We start from the raw sequence: 22,635 nt of genomic DNA, 5'->3' as shown, positions 1-22,635 counted from the left end.
ACCTTTTAGCTTTTTGTCTGAAGAGTTTAGTTTTAAACTGCCATGTTTCATGGAAGAACTATAAGGAGGGGGAGTGGCCCAAACTTGTTTTACCATTTTAGAGAAACCAGGTTGTCCCAACCACCATTTCTCAAATTTGAAAGGTTTGTTCATTTTACTGCCCCCAATTCCAGTGTCTAGAAGGAGAGGGGCGTGATCACTGCCAATTCTAGGGAGGACACAAAGAATGGTTAAAGAGAAATGACTATCCCAGTCAGTAGTGGAAAACAGTCTTGTCAATAGTAGCAAAAACATGGTTACCTTGCTTATTCCCCAGGTATAAACCCTATTAGCCAACTTCATCTCCATGAGCCCCCATTTATTGATCCAATCATCAAATAAGAAAGCCCAGGAGTTGTTAATATTGCCAGATGATTTCTCCTTGGCTTCTCTTATCAAGTTAAAATCACCTCCAAATAGAACAGGATAGGACAACCCATCACACACTTCATGCAATTCAGCTATAAAATCTACCTTGTCAACAGCATAAGGTGTACCATATACTACCACTAGGTGCCAACAAAATCATTTTTCAGAGTAACAACTAGACAATACTTTCTGCACATAACACCAATACACTCAAAAGAGCACATTTTGTCCCGAAATTTTAAACGTGTGTATTATGCTAGACTATGTTTGGCACAAAAATGCTTTGAACTTTTGTTTTGTTTATTTCTTTTATTTCTATTTTGCTGAATTAGTGGTGTGTAGACCCATGTCCCAAAAATCCACATCGAGCATGGTGGTTTATTACTGCAGTGAATCATCAAGTTTAGGCAGAAGACCTCGTATACAAACTGGTGGTTTCTAGTTGGTGCATAATAGCCCATCCAAAAACAGCCAAGATGACCAACATAATGGTAATGTGGTGATTAAAGAGATTGTATTTAAACCAACATGCAACTAAAACTAACAAAACTAGAAATATGCCCGTGCGTTGCTGCGAGATTTGTATAAAATAATAACGGTGCAAAACGTAAACCAACCTGTGGTTGGAGTGATAGCCTGGTCCTCGCATTTTCCTGGATTTATTTCAGGATTTCTGATGATGCACGTTCAGTGAGAGGAGGCTACAAGGCGCCTGTGGTGACTTGGTCAATCTCAAGATGATATGCCGGCTCACTCTCTTGAATGTGCTCATAAGGATATGGTCTACGTGTGTATTTATGAGATAAGTGTATGTGTATATATTTGAGCATCTGGGTTTGTATTGTGTTCTAAAAAAAGGGTTCAAAACTCTAACATGCATGAACTGTACAAAAATATCTCTTACAGATGTTTGTTTTAACTGTGCAAAATTCTAACATGCATGAACTGTACAAAATATCTTTTACAAATATGTGTTTTTAGTGATTTTGAAAAATGCATAAGGGATCAACCTATTGAAGTATTGTGTCATCGCAAAAAAAGAAAAAATGAAGTACTACTGGGGAATGGCCCTTGCACGGTCGCAATATCCCTTCCTCTCATCCCTGCCGACAAGCATCGTGGGATCTCCACCATTGCGGTGCTTACGGCTTGGTCCATTTGGCGCCATTGTAATGCTGTGATCTTCGACAAGATAGCTCCCTCCACCGCCGCTCTACTAGAGGCAATTCAAGAAGAGGCACGCTCCTGACCCGCGCCGGAGCCAAAGGGCTTAGCACTATTATTCCTGTAATGTAACTGATCTTGTAGGGCTGAGCATCCCTTCCCCCTGCTCGCTTGCATCATCGTAGCGCCTTCTTATGCACGCAACCGCGATGTAAACCTGTACTTTCTATCCCCTATCAATGCAAAGATACGCTTCCAAGCGTATTCGCGAAAAAATATATACACGCATACACTCATCCATATGAACACACATGCAGACCCTATCCCTATGAGCACCTCCAAGAAAAACCTTCAAAGAAATGGCACAATTATATCTCAAAATAAAAAGGTTTTTTAACTGACCATTTCTAAAAACAAGTGTTGTCATCTTCCAAAAGTTGTCGATGCCTCCTTGCTCCGCTCATATCCACTTATCCAGGGGTTGTGCCTAAAAGAAAAAAAAGGAGGCCAGCGGTAGCTAGCAATGACCCCATATCCATCCCAAGCACCCGGGTGCACTGCCCGGTCACTGCCCAAGCACAAAAATCATATCCAACCACGCCGTTCAAATTCGACCCAAACGCTCGGACTGACCGACAGTCCCCATATCCGGTCCATATCTAGAACGAATATGGGACACCCGGACGCGTTTGCCACATAGCACTGACCTCAAGGGCCACATAGTCATAGGCAGAGACTGTCGGTCCGACGGACGCCTCCTTTGGTTCTCGCTGCAGACACATTCATAGAGTCATGTGGTTCCGCTCCAGCGTGCCGCCTGAGGGAGCATGTCCGGCTATTTAAGCCGAACGGCGGCAACCCAACCCTAGCCCATCCCCATTCCTTCACTCTCCCTCCCACCCGCGCCGCCAACTTCCATCCACCTCGTAGTCGCCAGCCATGGCCTGACAGAGGATTGCCACCTATGCCATGTTGACGTTGGAACACCAGTTGTAGCTCGAGGAGGAGATCCGGGCAAGGCACATCACTGACTTCAAGGGCCACATAGTCATAGGCAGAGACTGTCGGTCCGACGGACGCCTCCTTTGGTTCTCGCTGCAGACACATTCATAGAGTCATGTGGTTCCGCTCCAGCGTGCCGCCTGAGGGAGCATGTCCGGCTATTTAAGCCGAACGGCGGCAACCCAACCCTAGCCCATCCCCATTCCTTCACTCTCCCTCCCACCCGCGCCGCCAACTTCCATCCACCTCGTAGTCGCCAGCCATGGCCTGACAGAGGATTGCCACCTATGCCATGTTGACGTTGGAACACCAGTTGTAGCTCGAGGAGGAGATCCGGGCAAGGCACACTGCTCGTGTCGCTGCCAACCTGCCTCAGGATTCGCCGAAGTAGGAGGACCAAGATGAGGAGGAGGAGACGAAAGTGGAGCAAGACCGAGGAGGAGGAAGATCTGGAGGAGGAGGCGGAGCCGATTATGAGCTTCGCCATGGAGGACGCCATGACGGAGTTCGAGGTCACCCTAGGCGTAGGAGTTGGTAGAGTAGACCGCTATCCTCAAGTCCATCCAAGATGAGGCCTATGTGGAGGCCAACCGCACTTCATACGGCACCAGAGGGCGGAGATGTCGAGCTCTTTGCCTCTAGAATGGCTTGGAGTCAAAACATCAGCGAGTTAGAGTGACACATAAGGTGAATGACTGACTCAGACGTACTGCCATAACTCCAAGGGGTTAAACGCATTGTATATGTCCGTGATCCACTTTTCATTAGTGATGGTCTCACATATGGTAGGCCACTTCAAATTCGCCTCAAGACTAGGAGAAGTAGCTCGAGTGCGATCTCAAAGATCGACCAGCCCTAGATCCATTGGTCCTCCCAAAAGAGAAGAGAGCAGAGGCTCCATAACCTAATATGAATATTTTGGCTTCAAGCAACTCCAAGATCCACCTTGAAAGTACTTTCTCACGACAACCACAAATGGTGATGCTCTCTCCCAAGGATATTTCTGCAAAGCTCAACCGTAACTTCTTTGATTGTGACTATGCTAGGGGGACATTGAGGTTAGGGCATATACAATGGCAAACATCGAATGGAAGCCCCTATTTATCTGCGGACACGTCCGAATGTGTCCACGAATACCTCACTTTTTGGGTAATCCAATGGTATTCCTCAATTGTCCGCCCCTTTGTCCAATGAAGAGAGGAGGGACCGTTAAAAGCTCCAGGACCAGACGGCTTTCCTGCAAGGTTTTTCCAACGGAATTGGGGTCTAATCAAAGATGATATTATCAAGGCTGTTCATCAATTTTTTATTTCTGGAATTATGCCTGAAGGTATTAATGATACTACTATTGTTCTCATACCAAAGATTAAGAATCCTCAATCAATCAAAGATTTCAGGCCGCTCAGTCTATGCAATGTTATCTACAAGATTATTTCCAAGTGTCTCGTTAACAGGCTACGACCGCTCCTTGATGGTATGATTCCCCCTACTCAAAGTGCGTTTATTCCGGGAAGGTTAATCTCTGATAATGCTCTCATAGCTTTTGAATGTATGCATTCCTTAAGTACGCTTAAAGATTTAAGAGGGGAATTTTGTGCCTATAAGCTGGATCTTGCCAAAGCCTATGATCGGGTGGATTGGCAATTTTTGCAAGGTATGTTGGGGGCATTGGGTTTTGCGCCGCAATGGATAAAATGGATCATGACATGTGTTACTTCTGTGAAATTTGCGGTGCGCTTTAATGGTCAATTGTTACAGTCATTCTCACCTACCCAGGGGCTCAAGCAGGGAGATCCTTTATCTCCTTATTTATTCTTATTTGTTGCTGAGGCGCTCTCCTTGTTGCTTAATGACTCTTGTGCCAGGGGAATTCTTCAAGATTTCAGGCTGAATAGACAAGCACCTGGCATTTCTCACTTATTATTTGCAGATGATAACCTGCTATTTTTCAAGGGGTCTCTCGATCAAGCTCTAGCAATTAAAAATATTCTGACGATATATGAGAAGGGAACTGGACAGTTATTGAGCCCTGAGAAGTGTTCCATCATGTTTGGGAAAAAGTGCAGCTTGGAGAAACAAGTGACTATTATGGTTATCTTAAATATTACCGTGGAGGGGTTTGAGGATAGATATCTTGGATTATCGGTCCCAGAGGGTAGAATGAAGGCTGGTAAGTTTCAGTATACTAAAGACAAATTTTTTAAAAGGCTTTCTGACTGGATTGAAAAATATGCATCATCTGGAGTCAAGGAAGATTTGATCAAAACGGTAATTCAGGCCCTACCAGTGTATGCTATGGGGATTTTCAAATTTCCGGTTTCTCTTTGTGAGGAGTTATCCCAGATTATAAGGAATTTTTGGTGGGGAGATGAATAAGATAGAAGAAAAACACATTGGTTGGCGTGGGACAAACTAACAAGACCTAAAGGTAAGGGTGGCATGGGATTTCGTGATCTCAGACTTTTTAATCAAGCGCTTTTGGCCAAACAAGCATGGCGGCTGGTGGTTTATCTGGACTCACTGTGTGCGAAGTTGATGAAGGCAAAGTATTATCCTCAAGGACATATTCTGGATATGGTGTTTCCGCATGCTACTTCGGTAACCTGGCAAGGTTTTGCTCATGGTCTGGAACTCCTAAAGAAGGGGATCATCTGGCGGGTCTGTGATGGATCGAATATTAATATTTGGAGAGATAATTGGATACCTAGGGGGCATGGCCTTAAAATTTCAGCTAGAAGGCATAATACCAGGTTGAAGTGGGTATCTGATTTATTCATGAGCGGACACAAGTGTTGGGATGAAAATTTGGTTAAGTATCTTTTCTACCCATATGATGCGGAGGAAATTCTTAAGACTCGTATTCAGGCCTCTAGGGATGGGGATTATGTTGCGTGGCACCATGAGAAGAATGGTATTTTTTCTGTTAAAAGTGCGTACAATTTTGCGCTTAAACTGAAGAATAGTCAGGACACCTTTGGCCAATCTAGTAGCGAACCAGAGGGGGAAAGGGGGATTTGGGATTTAATCTGGAAGGCTAATATCCCTCAGAAGATCAGGATTTTTGCGTGGCGAGTTGCAACTAATAGCTTGGCGGTCCAGATGAATAGAGTTAAACACCATCAGACTGATTCAGGTACATGTTCTATTTGTGGTGTAGAAGACGAAGACACTTTTCATGCTCTAGTGAGTTGTTCTAAAGCGCGTGCTCTACGACTGACATTGAGAAAGCTGTGGAATATTCCGGATGAAGATGTCTTCAAGTGCTCGGGACCAAATTGGTTGTTGATTTTGTTGGCTCAATTGAGTGTGCAGCAGAGGGAGCAAATCTTGTTTCTTTTCTGGCAAGCATGGCATTTGAGAAATGATTTAATTTTTGGGAAGGGGAAAGAATCTGTTAATGCCTCTGCACTTTTTTTGGGCAACTATTGGGTCACCTTCACATCCAATAATGACACTGTTCAAATGGATGCTAGCAACAAAGGTAAGTAGAAAGTGAGCAGTGTTGTAGCTGATTTTACACGGTTTAAAGATAATGTGATGTGGACACCTCCCCCTAATGACCATATTAACATCAATGTTGACGCCAGTTTTGTGGAGAGTCTTAGTGCAGCCAGTGTGGGGGTTGTGGCTCATAATTCTTTCGGAGAAATTATTGTTTCTTCGTGGGATTTTATTGATCGGTGTACAAGTGTGAATGAAGCTGAACTCCGCGCCTGCCTCGCATGACTTTATATAGGTATCATGCTTCACCAATCTATTATATTAGAGGACTGTGCTTTTGTACATTCGTTTCTTGCAAATGAGAAGATTGACAGGTCCCCTCTGGCTGATCTAATGAATGAGGCTCTGAGTATATCTAGGATGATCCAAAATTTTAATATCTCAAAGATAAATAGGATTGCCAATAGGGTGGCACATGAGATTGCTAAGTTTAGCTTCGATACTAGGTCCGATGGGATTCTTTTTAATTCTGTTCCGCTCTGCGTGGTGTATGCTGTAACGAATGATTGTAAGAACTTTTCTTTGGATTAATTAATATATGGGGTGCTTTTTAAAAAATGAAGAGAGGAAGGTACCTCCAACGCCGAGGGTGATGCACCGCAGCTCACGTCGAAGGAGACCGCCGGAAGCGCGGTACGCAAGACAATCCGGCGAGCATTTTTGTACACCCGAAACCCCACACGCCCGGGAGGGACCCCGTCAGGGCGCGCGGCGGCTATGGGCTGCCCTAGGTTGGCCTGACTGCCCCTAGGGCCTCGAGGTTCGCCGCCCTGCAATGAAGAAGAACGAATGAAGAACGAGGAAGAAGAAGAACTAGGGTTAAGGAGAAAAGATAAAAAAGTGGTAGATGAATTGATCGATTGTGTGTTGTTCAATCGGCCGTCACCCCTTAGATATATAAGAGGCGGCTGGACTTCCCGTGCAAGGAAAAGGCTTGAATTCACGTCCAAAACCCTAGTTAAATTCGGATTGGTTTTGTCCGAACTTTCCAAAATTGTTTGGTTTAAACTGGCTGCACCTTGCGGGTCTTTTTGTGGTGGTAAACGATCTCGGATGGAAACTATCCCAAAAGCAATCTTGACCATTTCGATGAGACGAACAACTTTCATGTTGAACGTTTTTTTATCAGAGGTCATATTGAGGATCAAATCGGTCGCGCAAAACGGGCTATTCCCTCGCGCTACCCATCAGACATGTGTCTGGTGGAGCGCGCCACATCTCGCCTCGTGACAGGGCTGCACTCCGATTGCTCTAACTTTTGTATATGGACTCGGATTTGGATGATTTTTATATCAAAATCGAATGTTTCGACGAGACGAAGACAACCCGTGTAGATCATTTTTCCATTTGAGGTCGTCTTGGGGGGTTAATCGGCCAAACTGTACTCTGAATATAAGATCTTAGTACTTTGAGCATAGTTTCGGCCTTCGAGATGAAATCGGATGGTGATGACCCAAACTTCAAAGATGTTCATATCAACAATACAGAACTCTTTCATGTAGATCACTTCTTCATTTGAGGCCATTTTAAATAAGTTCTTGACCGTGCCAAAATCTGATATCAACACATGCCCCCCTGTTTTTCGGCAAAACTTGGATGCCAAAAAATAATTTGCCCAGAGTTTGTTCTAAGGACGATGTCAACACTCCACCGTCCATTTATATATGCTTAGGGCGATAATTATATATTGTCCATGTCTTTGCTTAGGGTGATAGTTATATATCGGCCACTTTGATTAGCAACAAAATACAACTAATCGAATGTATGGTGATGAGGTAAAACCCTTGCATGTTGTAAGAAGTTATATTGCGTCCATGGATCAAAATAAGTCCATGGAGGGTAACCATTCATACCCGAGGATGAATTCCATGTCATCGGCATCAATGGCATAGTTGGAGAATGTGGATAATGTGTGCACCGAAGACGTTGAAACCTTCGGCTTGGTTGTTCATAATTTTCACTCTTTTCCTTCTTTACCTTTGTCGCACTTCTTGCAATGGAACCTTGCACATAACTCTTGTTTTGATTATTTCCTTTGGGAACCCATGCCATGTTTCTCTTTTCGAGCTCTTGTGCACTAAGTTTTTGTAATTTCTTTTTTTGCCAATACAATACGCCAAGTGAGCGCCCCGATTGTGATTTTGTTTGAGCTAATGACAATTCTTGTTTTACCTTGTGCACTTTCAACTTCTTTTCTTTAGATTTGGCACTTTGATTCTCGACAATTGATTGCTTCATCTCATTGCCTTTAGTAGCCAATGTTAACACTTTAATTGGCTCTTTATCCTTTAAGATCAAATCTGAATTGGCACTCTTGCGACCATCTTTTTTAACTCGATATACTTGTTTGATCACCTCTTCCTTCTTTCTTGAGCTCCGGACTAATTCTTTCTTATTGAAACGGTCTTGAACATATGACAGCTCACTGAACGTTGATCTTCTTGAAGCTGCATAATAATGGTGAGATGGTCTAAAATATGATGGAGAATGTGCCATTGTATCATACGTGTCCCATGATGAATATCGATCTACATGAGCATAGGGAGGCATCCACGGCATCGGCATTGGCGACCAAAAATAAGGATATGAACACGTTGCATTAAAATTCTTTTCTTGCCAATACCGATCCTTGGATTTGCGCCCAGGGGTGATCTTGATGCTTTTGCATTACTCGGTCGATAAGCACCATTCTCTTTACTTTTATTTTGATATTTATATAATAACTGTGCAAAAGTGACCTTGGATTTCTTGTGCTTGTGCTTATTGCGGCCTTTACCTCCTTTTGTTTTGCTTGCATCGATCTTTGGATTGCTTTGTTGCCCCCCAATCCTTGGCGTCTTCATTGTATCTTCGATAGAACTCATGCCTTCAAGAATATTTTCATTGTGCTCTTGAACAACTTCTTTATTTGAAAGCTTGATCCCATCATACACTGTGTTTTCCTTCTCATCATTTAATGAATCAGCTTGAAGAAGCCGATACAAAAACTTTTTGCCATCAGGACCAATCGAAATAAACTGGTCATCCTTTGGTGTCTCAACAAATCTCAATTGTCCTTTATCAATGGCCGGTTCGACTACTTGACGAAACATATTGCAATCCTCAAAAATATGTTTGAACAAATAATGCAACCTACAATACATTCGTCCTTGAATTAATGGCTTGACATGGTGATCAAGAATCTTTATGTAATTATTTTTCAGCAACAAATCAAATATTTGATCACACATGCTTGAATTGAAGGTAAACTCTTTATTCTCTAGCCGATCTTGCCATGAGAATGGATTTGAAGTTAAGCAAACGAATGGTTTAGATTTTGCATTACCCCATTCGGCTATGTGTTGTATTTTGCACTCTATCTCTGATGTCTTTGAAAAGGAAATTATACCATCATCGGTTTTCTCAACACAGTATAACCTTGGCTTTAAATTTCTGAAATTAAAGTAGTTAGAACATACATGTCTTAGTTGAGGCCATGCATAAGCCAAGTATGAAGCAAGCAAAGCTACCCAATTAGATATGAATTTTAAATAAAGCAATGGGAAAAACTTTGGCTGCAATAATAAATCACTATCGGTCTTTGTAAATGGCATAATAGGTTGATCGATATGTTCCATAACAATTTTATTGCTAACAAGTAAATTACCCTTCTTCATTGGTCTTTCAAAATTACTTATGAGAAATTTTCTTATAGAAGCATCAACAATAAAGTTGTGACCAAATCAGAAGATAGGTAAATCACTTGCTAGACATACCTTTTCAAACACTTTGGGAAAGCATGATGGTTGCATTACTTGAACGATATGTTGTTCCTCTTTCGAATAGCTCCCCAACACCTTGTTGTCCTCTTTTTCTAGAACAGATTCGGCATACATAATATTTGATTCAGTCTTTTCAATAACCGAATTAACTTTGTTATCCCAATCACCACTCTTTTTGATAATTCTATCCACATTCAATGGTTTCTCTTTTTGACATAATCTAGCTTGTATTGCAGCAGAACTAATAGGTTTCCCCTCTTTCATTAATTCATTTAGAACAACATTGCACTCGTCCCAAAAAGACGTAAGATTTTTCTTAATGACCCAATCTGGATAGAATTGCCCCCGACATTTTTAGACTCTTTCGATAACGAGATGTCACCGAAATTCTGTAATTGTGTAGGGGAAACATTGTATGCCATGGTACTAGGTGAAGGAACATGTGATCCTATAGAATTTTCAGTTATTCGGCTATTAGCGTGAAGGTGCAAAGCCGAATTATGAATACCTATAGTTGCATATGGTACCAAAACATTAGAAGCATGAGGTGTAGCATATGATGGTTGAGGGTAATTGGCTGCATAACTAGTAGTAGCATGGCCAATTCCTCTATCCACCGGCATATTTGGATTAACATATTGCAAGCTAGTTGCCGATGAATAAAAAGGAGAAACACTTTGTTGCATACTATCAGAAGTTCCCGTGTGAGGTGTTTCAACTTGATTAACCGAACTCATCATGTTGTTCATCGGCATATGAATTTCTGGGGTTGCCGATGCATGGGAGTTGGAATACATATGTTGCATGTTGCTAAAATTATATGAAGTTGAAGCATGAAGATTATTCTGAATCGGCTGTTGCGCATAACAAGATGCTTGATTTATAAAACTAGGGTTAGCCGACACATTATGCTGATTAAACGATCTAGCAACACCATATGCATTATTTGCATCTACATAAGTGAATTGAGTATTCATATTACCTTTGTAGATTGCAAACCCTAGATGATGCTCTCTTCGTAGCAAGAACGGGCTGGAGACCATTCAAAGTTTCGTCCCCAGCGGAGTCACCAAAAAGTGTGTTCGCACACGAACACGTCACCGTGTACCTCCAACGCCGAGGGTGATGCACCGCAGCTCACGTCGAAGGAGACCGCCGGAAGCGCGGTACGCAAGACAATCCGGCGGGCACTTTTGTACACCCGAAACCCCACACGCACGGGAGGGACCCCGTCAGGGCGCGCGGCGGCTATGGGCTGCCCTAGGTCGGCCTGACCGCCCCTAGGGCCTCGAGGTTCGCCGCCCGGCAATAAAGAAGAACGAACGAAGAACGAGGAAGAAGAAGAACTAGGGTTAAGAAGAAAAGATAAAAAAGTGGTAGATGAATTGATCGATTGTGTGTTGTTCAATTGGCCGTCACCCCTTAGATATATAAGAGGCGGCTGGACTTCCTGTGCAAGGAAAATGCTTGGATTCATGTCCAAAACCCTAGTCAAATTCGGATTGGTTTTGTCCAAACTTTCCAAAACTGTTCGGTTTAAACTGGCTGCACCTTGCGGGTCTTTTTTGTGGTGGTAAACAATCTCGGATGGAAACGATCCCAAAAGAAATCTTGACCGTTTCGACGAGACGAACAACTTTCATGTTGAACGTTTTTTGATCAGAGGTCATATTGAGGATCAAATCAGTCGCGCAAAACAGGCTATTCCCTCGCGCTACCCATCAGACATGTGTCTGGTGGGGCGCGCCACATCTCGCCTCGTGACAGGGCTGCACTCCGATTGCTCTAACTTTTGCATACGAATTCAGATTTGGACGATTTTTATATCAAAATTGATCGTTTCGACGAGACGAAGACAACCGTGTAGATCATTTTTCCATTTGAGGTCGTCTTGGGGGCTTAATCGGCCAAACTGTACTCTGAATATAAGATCTTAGTACTTTGAGCATAGTTTCGGCCTTCGAGATGAAACCGGACGGTGATGACCCAAACTTTAAAGATGTTCATATCAACAATACGGAACTCTTTCATGTAGATCACTTCTCCATTTGAGGCCATCTTAAATAAGTTCTTGACCGTGCCAAAATCTGGTATCAACAATTTGGTGACTGATTGGATGACGGTGCAAACATTTTGTTCCATAATTTTGGTGATCCTAATTAGAGTTGCCCTAGAGGACTATGTATGTGATTTAAGACCTCGGGATCAATCCAAACAAATGTGATGAGCCTTGTTAGGATTTGTACAATGGTTGATAAGATACTCTTATATTAAGTCTTGCATGTAATTTAGAGATGACAAAAAGACATGCCTACAATGAGTCATCTTTTAGCCTTATCTTCAGTAACTAGCTACTTTTTCTAAAAACATGATGAGACATATTTTTCTAAGAGATCATCTTTTGTCTTTTCTTAAAGGGCGATACTCTACGCCGACGCACCGGCCAAACGATTCGGCCGGTCCACCTAGGACCCTAGGATTCCTAGCGATGCCAATGATTGCTAGCCATCGGATATGCCTCCCCCGCTTTGCCCTTCTTCAGCGAGCGCCGCACATCAGCTACAGGAGGCTGCGGCGCTATCGACCCCCCGCCATAATCCCCCGTGAGGCGACTGAGTCCGAAGCACCGCCGCACGCCGGGCTCGCCGACGTTCGCCGCTGCTCGCCGCCCTCACGCAATCTCCTCCCCCCGCTCAAAAATTGATCCATGGAGGCACGAATCCTCGCCGGTTCCAGCATGAAAAATCCTCATGCGCGCCACCAGATGCAGCTCCCGTCTCGTTGATGATTGCAGCCCCGTCGTCATCCCCCGCTTGCAGCTCAGCTCCGCCGTCGTCCCCTGCCTGCAGCTCTCCCGCCGTCCCCTGCTTACAGCTTATCTCCGCAGTTGATGGACCAATGGAGACGACGAAGTAACTTGCAAAAAATCACTATATATGGTTCCAGCAACCAAATTTGCCGCTTGTAGCATTTCAAGTCGCTAGTTGAAGCTCATTTTGCAATGGTCGAAGCATTTAGGCCACCTGGTTCCAGCATATTACCCGCAGGTTCCTCATCGCCGTCAAGGTCGCAGTACCATTGTGTCCGCTGTCTACCACCATCTTAGCAAACTCTGTTAGTAGCAAACTGACATCTCTGGTAGTAGCAAAACTCCAATACGGTTGCAGCAACAAAAATCCATCGCCGCCGTCGAGCAACGTCGCCGTGGATGGAAGTAGCAAAAATTGACTTCGGTTCCAGCAAAATCAAACATGGTTATAGCAAAAATAATTGATTGGAAAAACACAGGGATGTAGCATCTCGTGAGAATGAATGTAGCAATCGTCAACACCCGTGGTAACAAAAAACTGACAAAAAGGTTGCATCAAGAAACACAGTCCTGGGTCTCGCATATCATGAAGATCGGATGTAGCAAGAATTCGATAAACACAGGCAGTAACAAAAAATCAAAACGGTTGTAGCAAAATCGTTCGCCAGTTCCAGCAAAAAACACCATGGGAGGAGATTTAGGGCGAGGGTAGGTGGAAGCAAAAACATGAGCTGGTTCTAGCAAAATCAAAACAAGGTTGTAGCTAGACAGGACGTTGGTGGCAGCAATTTTCATTGCCGGTTGTAGCATGTAGCACAAAAATCCGCGCCGCTCGTCCTCGTCAAATGTTGCTTGGAGCAGCGCTGCCCGTCCTCGCCGTCCATGGTCACCACGCTCATCTAGCCCCTCGTCTCCAGCAAACAAGGATGGTGGTAGCAAAAAAGTTGGCTGAATCCAGCAAAAAAAGAACACGGTGGTAGCAAATTAGGAAAAGATGAGCCCCGGTTCCAGTAAACAAAGGATGGTGGTAGCAAAAACTTGAATGGATCCAACAAATACAAAACACGGTGGCAGCAAATTTTGGAGCTCTTTCCAGCAAAAAAAATGATTCCAACAAAAAAAACCATCGTCTCCGTTTGCCGGCCACCGGGCGCAGTCGCCATGGTCGGCAGGCCACCCAGCGTAGGTCCCAGGACGACGGATGACTGGTTCCAACATGGTTCGTCGCCGGTTCCGGCACGCGGCACGGTCGTGCAGTAGGAGCCCGCGGTCGATAAAAAAAAGCATCGGCGTCGGCCAGGTCGAGCATGCGACGATGTCCCCCTGTACAGCCCCGCCCAATCTCCCAAGCATGACGCCCTCGCATCTGGCTTGCTTCTCAGCTAGCAGCCATTGCTGGGATTAAAGGGGGAGTGTTGTTCGGCTCGACGGCGGCGAGAAGCTGGGCGCTGGGATATGGCAGCAGAGAAAGAGATGAGGAAAAAAATGAGTGATACACGCGTGAGAGGATAAGGAAGGAAGATGCTTCAGCAGTGGGGTGGGGTGGGCCTGGCAGAACACGTGGCTTGCGTACGATCGCTGGATCGTACAAGAATCCCACGACGCACGCGAGACCGGCGAAGCGTTTGGCCGGTGCGCCGGGTATAAACACTTCCCTTTCTTAAATAAGAGAAGATAAGTCTTTTCTTATAATTTCTCTTCTCTATCTCTTCCCTATAGATATGCTAGTACAAGTTCTACATATGTATTGTACGGTTTTTAGACGCACATGTCAGATTACCTAAGAAACAAAATATTGGAGCATCCATATACATGCGAAGCATCTATTGAACATACCTAAAACATGCATGGGTGAACTGATTGCTTTTTAACTACATCCAAGATAGTTACGCAATGCACTAGGGACAAAATGGTCTTTTCACGTCACACCTAATCCCGTTAGTGCCTAAAATAGACCAAAGTGTCATATAAGGAATGAAAATTACTTTAGGTGTCAAATAGGGAAGGAAATTTTACTTTAGGCCAAATAGGGAAGTAAAATTTAAGAAAAGGCCAAATAAGGAATTCTCTCAAGATAAAACCATTGTACATGCCCGCTATCTTAGGAGTACCACATAGAATAAATAATGAGGTGGAGAAGAAAAAACTCATAAAAAAAGGCTTGTCTTCTAAGAGAAGACCAGAGATGATCACCTAGCACAATATGTCTTACCACGTTTTAAAGAATAGTTAGTTATTAAAGATAAGGCTAAGAGATGACTCATTATATATGCCCTTAGATAGCTATAAGGCTGGTCATAGTGAGGAGTAACTTATACTAATGTCATGCATATGACACTAGTCTAAGTTATTATCTTCATAGTGCAAAGTAACATAGTAGTAGTATCATAGATGGTTTCATTTAATAGTTTGTAGACTCATCTTGCCTTGAAAAACGCTATGTTACAATAACATATTATGTTATTATTTCTCATTAACTACTTGTCACATAAGCAAAAATTTCTTAAAATACGCTATGTTACTATCTAAGTTACTTTCACTATGACTAGCCTAGAGTGTTCGGACCAATGTTTGCTGGCGTTTATAACGGTTTAACTGAGTTACAACTTACAAGTACACTCAAAAAGAAGGACCGAAGATCCAAGCACCCGCCGCCCTCCTCTGTTCCTGAATGATACTCCTACCCAGCCCGCTCGTGCGGCAATGCCTCGCCCTCCTCCACTCCAAGAACGCGATCCCCCTTGCTCCCACCACCACCGCCCAGCTCCACGCTCTCCTCCTAACGTCCGGCCACCTCCTCTACAGCAGCATCCATCCCCTCTTCATGCTGCACTGCGCCAGCGGCCGCCCCTCAGACGCCCACAACCTGCTCGCGCAAATGCCCCACCCACCTCCGGTCTCCTTAACGAACTCGCTCCTCCGCTCCTATACCGGGCTTGGCCACCACAAGGAGGCCGTCGCTCTTTACTCGCGGATGCGCGGCTTCGACCACCTCACCTTCCCCTTGGCCGCCAAGGCCTGCGCCGGCCTCCGCCTCGGCCGCCACGGGCGTGCTGTGCACTGTCGCTCGCTCGCCGCCGGCTTCGGCGGCGACGCGTACGTGCAGAATGCGTTGATATCCATGTACATGAGCTGCGGCGATGTTGCCGAGGCGGAGGCGGTGTTTCGTGCGATGCAGAACCGTTCGGTCGTGTCGTGGAATGCAGTGATTGCTGGGTGCGTCAAGAACGGCTGTGCAGAAAGGGCGTTGGAGGTGTTTGGCGAGATGGTTGGTGATGGTGCCGGTGTTGACCGTGCCACGATTGTGTCTGTGCTGCCAGCTTGTGCGCGAACCAAGAATTTGAGCATTGGAAGAGCTGTGCACCGGTTGGTTGAGGAAAGAGGCTTGGGGGACTATGCCGCGGTGAAGAACGCGCTGATTGATATGTATGGGAAGTGCGGGAGATTGGAGGATGCTCGCAGGGTCTTCGATGGACATAAATATGACAAGAATGTTGTTTCTTGGACAGTGATGATTGGTGCGTACGTGCTGAATGACCGTGTGGATGAGGCCTTTAATCTTGGTTTTGGTATGCTCATGACTGGTGGTGCACCATGGCCGAATGGAGTGACCATGGCATATCTACTCTCAGCTTGTTCCAGCTTGCCGTCATGGAGGCGTGCCAAGTGCACGCACGCAATGTGCATTAGACTTGGGCTTGAATCAGACATCGTTGTTGAGACTGCACTTATTGACACTTACGCGAAGTGCCATAAGATGAAGATGATGGAGTTGACACTTGAAAATGGCTCACGGCGGACAGAAACATGGAATGCGGCTATCTCTGGTTATAGTCGCAGTGAACGGGAGAAGAAAGCTGTAGAATTATTTAAGCGGATGATTGGAGAATCGGTGCGCCCAGACTCTGCAACACTTGCAAGCATCCTCCCTGCGTATGGAGAATCCGCGGACCTGAGACAAGCAAGGAACATCCACTGTTACTTGCTGACTCTTGGGTTTCTTCGGAGCACATCTATCACAACTGGTTTAGTCGATGTGTATGCCAAGGCAGGCGATCTGGACATGGCATGGGCACTCTTCGACGGGCTACCTGAAAAGGATGTTGTTGCCTGGACCACTATCCTCGCTGGGTACGGTATGCACGGACATGCCCGAACTGCCATCCTGCTATATGAACAGATGGTGGAGTTGGGGGTGAAGCCGAACACCGTGACGTTCACCTCCCTGCTGTACGCTTGCAGCCATGCAGGCTTGATAGACGAAGGCCTTCAGCTATTTGAGGACATGCGTAGCATTCATGGCGTGGTGCCAAATGTCGAGCACTACCTGTCCCTGATCGACATGATTGGGCGTGCTGGGAGGATCAAGGAGGCCTACCGCTTCATCAAAGATATGCCATTCGAGCCAAGTACCTCGGTATGGGGTGTTCTGCTGGGTGCTTGTGTTCTACACAAAAATGTTGAGTTTGGGGAGATTGCGGCGAAGCATCTGTTTGAGCTTGAGCCGGAGAACACCGGGAATCGTGTACTCCTTGGGAACATATATGCTGCAGCTGACAGATGGAACGATGTTCAGGATATCCGGAAAATGATGGGAAGAGAGGGTCTCATCAAAGAACCGGGATCTAGTTTGGTCGAGGCAAGGTCTGAACAATGCCGAACAGCGATGTTATAGAATGTAAGTCTTGCACTCGCGTCAGATATTATCAAAACGGTTTTTTCTTTACTGACACCATAAAAAGGAAGTGTCTTTTTTAAGAGTAAATATACACCACCCCATGTACCCTTGTTTTGATGCTGCAACGATTTCTCTGAGGGAGGGTCTGTCTATTATAGGGACGGGTGGTAGCGCGCATGTTGGGTTGGACACAAAAGTTTCTGGTTCTCCACCAAGGAGGGGCCATGCTTGGTCAAAAGCCCCTCCCTGGACGTGGTGGCATCATGCAGCAGGCCTCCCTATATTTTGCCTCCGCTCTCCTCTCTTTCAGGCCTTCAAATCTTGCCCCTGCTTGCGCGGCTGCACATCCCCCCCTCCCTTCCTTCCTCTTCCCCTCGCCACGCCCCTGTTTGCTTCTCAACCCGAGAAAGGAAGGAAGGAAACAGGAGAAAGCATCAACCATGGTGAGTACAGCTCAACCTCATTCTTCCACAATGCTGTTCAAGGAACCGTTCCCTATAATGGGGTGTGTGTTAACATGTTATGGCGCCTCCTTGTTGCTAGTCGAATTCCGCGTCCGGAATGGCCGTTTGTGACCAATGCAAACTCAAGTTCCAGGAACTCAAGGCGAAGAGGAGCTTCCGCTTCATCGTGTTCAAGATCAATGAGAAGGTGCAGCAGGTGGTGGTGGACAGGGTTGGGGAAAAAAATGAGAGCTATGATGATTTCACAGCCTGCTTGCCCGCTGACGAGTGCCGCTACGCGGTGTTTGATTTTGACTTCGTCACTGACGAGAACTGCCAGAAGAGCAAGATCTTCTTCATCTCTTGGTAACACCTGCTCGGATCACAAATATTGTTTATTTATTTTATAAATGTTCATAGAGTGTTGCATTTTCATAGTATATTACAAATTTCTTATTCAATCTTATGAAAGGCAGTTGCTGGTCCAAATTTATGAATTTAGACGGGATTCAGTTTGATAAAATCACCTCTGCATGTTAGATCAATGTAGTTCGGTATTTCATTTTCTTTATCATTTGGTTTCTACAAGCCATAATTCAACACACCCTTTGCCACTTATTGAGCAAACTAGTGCATTTATTCCATTGTCCACAAAAAAGTACATATTCGTTTCATATAACACTGGTGACCTAAACCTGTAATTTTGTTAGATCAGCTTGCAAGGGAAACGGGAAGACAATTACTAGCTTATTTACCAGACGGAAATTGGGAACATAAATCCAATGTAGGAAGCATGGATCTTAAGAAACTTATATTAGAATCTCAAGAATTTGGTATTAAATTTTTGAATTGAAATTTGTGTTACAGATCGTAACACCAAGGAAGACATGCCTTGATCTTTTCTACGTATATTATGGTGGGCAGTTTTCAGCGTGACTTCAAAGTAAAACTCCAGAAAAGGCCATATGCTGTTTCTTCTAACAAGCTGCTTCCTGGTTTCAGTGCTCTGGAGTCTGCAGTATCGTAAATCCTTAAGCATGATCGTGTAAATGCACGACAAAACAGAAGTGGTTCCTGCTATTTTCAGCTGAAAACTGAAGCAGCGTTTTTTTGTGCATCCTGCTGTTTCTTCCACAGGGCTCCTGACACATCAAGGGTGAGGAGCAAGATGCTGTACGCGAGCTCCAAGGACCGCTTCAAGAGGGAGCTGGACGGCATCCAGGTGGAGCTACAGGCGACCGACCCGAGCGAGATGAGCATGGACATCGTAAAGGGGCGAGCCCTCTGAAGAAGAGAAAATCCGAGAACAGCTACTTACTACGTACACCCACACCCAAACCCAGGAGCAGGAGCAGAGGAGGCCTTCATCTGCGCCGGCTCCTGTTCTTGCAGTTCCTCCCCATCCATTTTCCCTGCCATTCTTTTCCTGGAAGCAAAGTGCTGTGTTCTGTATGAGACTGTATGCCGTCTTCATTCTTGTTTTCCCCCGTGTTTGGTGCCATAGTCTCTCACTACTGCTGTAAACTAGAACATATTCGCATTTGATGCCAGGTGTGAAAGCCTAATGTGGCGTAGGTAACCGCCGATTTTCACAAAAGAAGATTTATTTTATCCCATCTGTTGTTCTTGTTTATCTACTTCCCAATACTGTGATCTGTCTATATATTTGTCAGGAACCTTTGCCGTCGCAACAAATCATATTTTCGGGTGCAAACAGACATGCCCAGATTGCAACAGATGCTCAATTGTTCCTTCAAATAGTTGTACTACATCGTTTCTGGGCAAGAGTAGATTAGATTGATTTCCCCCAAATAATTGTACATTGTTCCACAAAAGCTGGAACAGAGACGATTACTCTGCAATCTGGAAGGAACAGAGTGCATTGCAACATTTACAACATCTTCAGCTCTAGAAGTTTTCGGCGAATATGAATTGATCATCAGCTACTCCTTCCTGGGCAACTGGCGATTGCCACCTCCTTGCCGACATCAGCACCAGCGGCAGCAGAGTTTGAGGCGTCGGCGAACCAGGGAAGCTTGAGCGCGCCGGCAGCCGTCAGCTGCTTGTCTGGGTTGCATGCGAGAAGGCCCTTCATGACCTCATATCCTTCCCCGGACAGCATCTGTCCTCCGGGATCAGCTTGCGCAGCCGGCTGCGCTGCTCCAGTTTCAGCGGCGGCATCGTGGAAGCGAACGGCAGGGAGGTGAACCCCGGCCATGTTGCGTCGTTCGGCGTTCCCAGCACCCCGAAGATAGTCCAGAGATAGGCGAACTCCTCGGGGCAGTGCCACGCGCCGCAGCAGTATGTCGCCGCTGACGAGCTCCGCCATGAAGCGGCCAGCGACCACGCGTCCGTGAGCGCGTCGTAGTCCGGCTTCCCCATGAGCATCTCCGGCGTGCGGTACAGCTTCGTGCCGGCCTGCTTGCGCGGCGGCTGCTCGGTTTCCGACATGGCCAGTCCGAAGTCGCAGATCTTCAGGACTTCCCCGCCTTCCAGGACAAGGACGTTGCCGGGCTTGATGTCGCGGTGGACAATGCGGGACTCCTGCATCCCCTTGGCGCCCGTTAGGAGCTGCCGCATGAAGGCGTGCACGGTGGTCGGTGGCCTCCGGGAGCGGCGCGCCGCGTTTCTCGTGCAGGAAGCGGCTGAGGCTCTGCCCGACGAACAAATGACGAGGCCGGCTTCGCCGGTGTCGGGATCCCGCACGGTGCAGTGGAAGCCGACGACGTGAGGGTTGCCGCTGCACGCCTCGAGGAAGCGGGCCTCCCTCAGCAGTTCGCGCGGGTCGGCGGGCTCGTCGGCGCGGTCCGGCGACGAGCCGAGGAACTTGATCGCGACTGTTTGACCTGTGGCGCGGTGACGGCCCTTGTAGACGACGCTGTAGGTGCCCTCGCGGAGGTAAGAGCATCTCCACTCGTCGGCCCACAGGCGCACCCGCGGATTGTGGTTTGGCCCTTTGACCGGAGCTTCTTTTGGCCTTGGGTAATCTAGTTCTCAGCCACACTCCCACATTTTGGCCTAAAGATGCGTATAAATTCAAACTTGACTTTTTTTGCTACCTAAAAACGCCACAAGTTCTGCGATCAACGGTTGCCACAAAGTTCGGCGATCACCATGCCACAATTCGGTGGCCGATCATACTCGAAAGTTCGGCGTTCAAAAGGAAGGACGCGCAGGCAATGCATCAAATGGTGGCGTGCTCCTCCGGCGTCGGACTGGCGGGAGTCGGCGTGCTCGGACTGGTCAGCGTCGGCGCGGTTTCTGTGCTGGGCGTTGTGGAGGCATCATCACTCGGACTTGGCGGCGGTGTTGGGGTCGACGTGGGAGTTGGTGCGACCGTCGACGGCATCTGGTTCAAGATGAGGCCGCGCTCCGCCAGGTACCACGCCTTGACCTGCTCGTTCATCCTCGACATGTCCGCCCCCATCAGGAATGCCAGGTCAGTGTTCCTCTTCTTCGCGGCGACGTTGGTCCGGAGTAGGTCGAGCTTGACGGCGCTGTTCGTCATCAACGCCGACCACCACGCCTTGAATTTCTCTTTCCTCTGGGCGGCGTGGTTCTTGGCGTCGGCAATGCACTGCTTGATGAACACGTGCAGGCGCTCGGGAGCCGGTGCGGCGTCCTTCGCCATCTTGGCTCGTTTGTTGCCGTCAGGGCGTCCATCCGCCGCCCCCGGCATGGGCGCGTCCGACTTGTATGTCTCCTTGGCCTTGGCGAGGGTGCGCCGGACATCCGTCCACTTCTCACACCTCTCGATCCGGGAGAACATGTGGAGGTACTTGAACTCTTGGTCGGTGCTGCTGTCCTGGCGGTACATGGCGAATATCCGAACCATCTGCGCCGAAGAACAAGTTTCGGCGACGCACACGACAAAAAGAAGCGAGAGCCGGCGTCTGTGCATACCTGACCCTCGACGTTGGCGCCGCTTACCGGGCGAGCCGCGATCTCCTCGACGATCCCATGCCATTTGTTGTAGGTCATTTGGATGATCGCCTAATGGTTTGACATGGCCTTCGAGCCGCGCTGCATCTGGATGTGGCGAAGTAGGGGTCGGCCAACTTGCGCTCGTCGAACTCTGACTTGATGCGCTCCCAATACGTGTCGGCGTTCTGGTTCGTGTCGGTGATCGGTGTCGGTGTCAAAACCGGTCGATCTCGGGTAGGGGGTCCCGAACTGTATGTTTAAGGATCAATGATAATAGGAGACAAGGGGGACACAATGTTTACCCAGGTTCGGGCCCTCTTAATGGAGGTAAAAACCCTATGTCCTGCTTGATTGTATTTGATGAGTATAGGGTTACAAGAGCTGATCTATCTCGAGATCGTCATGGCTAAACCCTAGATGTCTAGCCTATATGAATTCTGATAGCCTCTACGGACTAACTCCTTCGGTTTATATAGATACCGGAGGGGCCTAGGGTTGTACAAAGCCGGTTTACAGAGAAAGGAAACTACGCATCCGGACTGCAAACTTGCCATCCATGCAAAGAAGAGTCCCATCCGGACACGGGGGAAGGCCTTCTACCTTGTATCTTCACAACCCATCAGTCTGATTCACAACACACGGACCGGACTCTCGAGGACCCCTTAGTCCAGGACTCCCTCAGTAGCCCCTGAACCAGTCTTCAACGATGATGTGTTCAGCTCGCAGATTGCCTTCGGCATTGCAAGACGGGTTCCTTCTCCGCATACTTCAAAGTAGTCTTCTGAGCAAGAGAACTGTTTCTGGCTCTGTATAACAGTTAGAACCCTCAACCACAAGGGTACAATACTTAATCAAAATAAGGTATGTCTACTGACAGCTTTTTCGGCGAAACGTTACGTCTGGCCTTTTTATTATTTCGAACCGTTTTTTGGCCTCCCGCTTCGT

The 22,635-nt window shown here is 46.6% G+C and overlaps 2 protein-coding genes across 2 annotated transcripts; both read left to right on the top strand.

The window, feature by feature from the left end:
* Nucleotides 1–15,274: 15,274 nt before the first annotated feature.
* On the top strand, nucleotides 15,275–17,620 carry LOC125513981 (pentatricopeptide repeat-containing protein At5g39350). The gene is made up of 2 exons (XM_048679217.1): nucleotides 15,275–17,323; nucleotides 17,482–17,620. Exon 1 carries the CDS (start codon nucleotides 15,317–15,319, stop codon nucleotides 17,318–17,320), a length of 2,004 nt encoding a protein of 667 aa, XP_048535174.1. The 5' UTR covers nucleotides 15,275–15,316; the 3' UTR covers nucleotides 17,321–17,323; nucleotides 17,482–17,620.
* Nucleotides 17,500–19,403, top strand: LOC125513982 (actin-depolymerizing factor 1). The gene is made up of 3 exons (XM_048679218.1): nucleotides 17,500–17,766; nucleotides 17,867–18,132; nucleotides 18,904–19,403. The coding sequence occupies exons 1-3, from the start codon at nucleotides 17,500–17,502 to the stop codon at nucleotides 19,052–19,054; spliced, it is 684 nt and encodes a 227-aa protein (XP_048535175.1). The 3' UTR covers nucleotides 19,055–19,403.
* The last annotated feature ends 3,232 nt before the right edge of the window (nucleotides 19,404–22,635 follow it).

The sequence above is a fragment of the Triticum urartu genome, chromosome 6, assembly GCF_003073215.2.
Source record: "Triticum urartu cultivar G1812 chromosome 6, Tu2.1, whole genome shotgun sequence".
Classification (NCBI taxonomy): domain Eukaryota; kingdom Viridiplantae; phylum Streptophyta; class Magnoliopsida; order Poales; family Poaceae; genus Triticum; species Triticum urartu.
This window is presented reverse-complemented; position numbering and strand designations above follow the sequence as displayed.

Coding starts and splice junctions, on each gene's coding strand:
- LOC125513981 (XM_048679217.1), top strand. CDS start 15,317: ATGATACTCCTACCCAGCCCGCTCGTGCGGCAATGCCTCGCCCTCCTC.
- LOC125513982 (XM_048679218.1), top strand. CDS start 17,500: ATGTTGGGTTGGACACAAAAGTTTCTGGTTCTCCACCAAGGAGGGGCC. Junction 17,767..17,866: donor AGGAGAAAGCATCAACCATG/GTGAGTACAGCT, acceptor CCTTGTTGCTAG/TCGAATTCCGCGTCCGGAAT. Junction 18,133..18,903: donor AAGATCTTCTTCATCTCTTG/GTAACACCTGCT, acceptor TTTCTTCCACAG/GGCTCCTGACACATCAAGGG.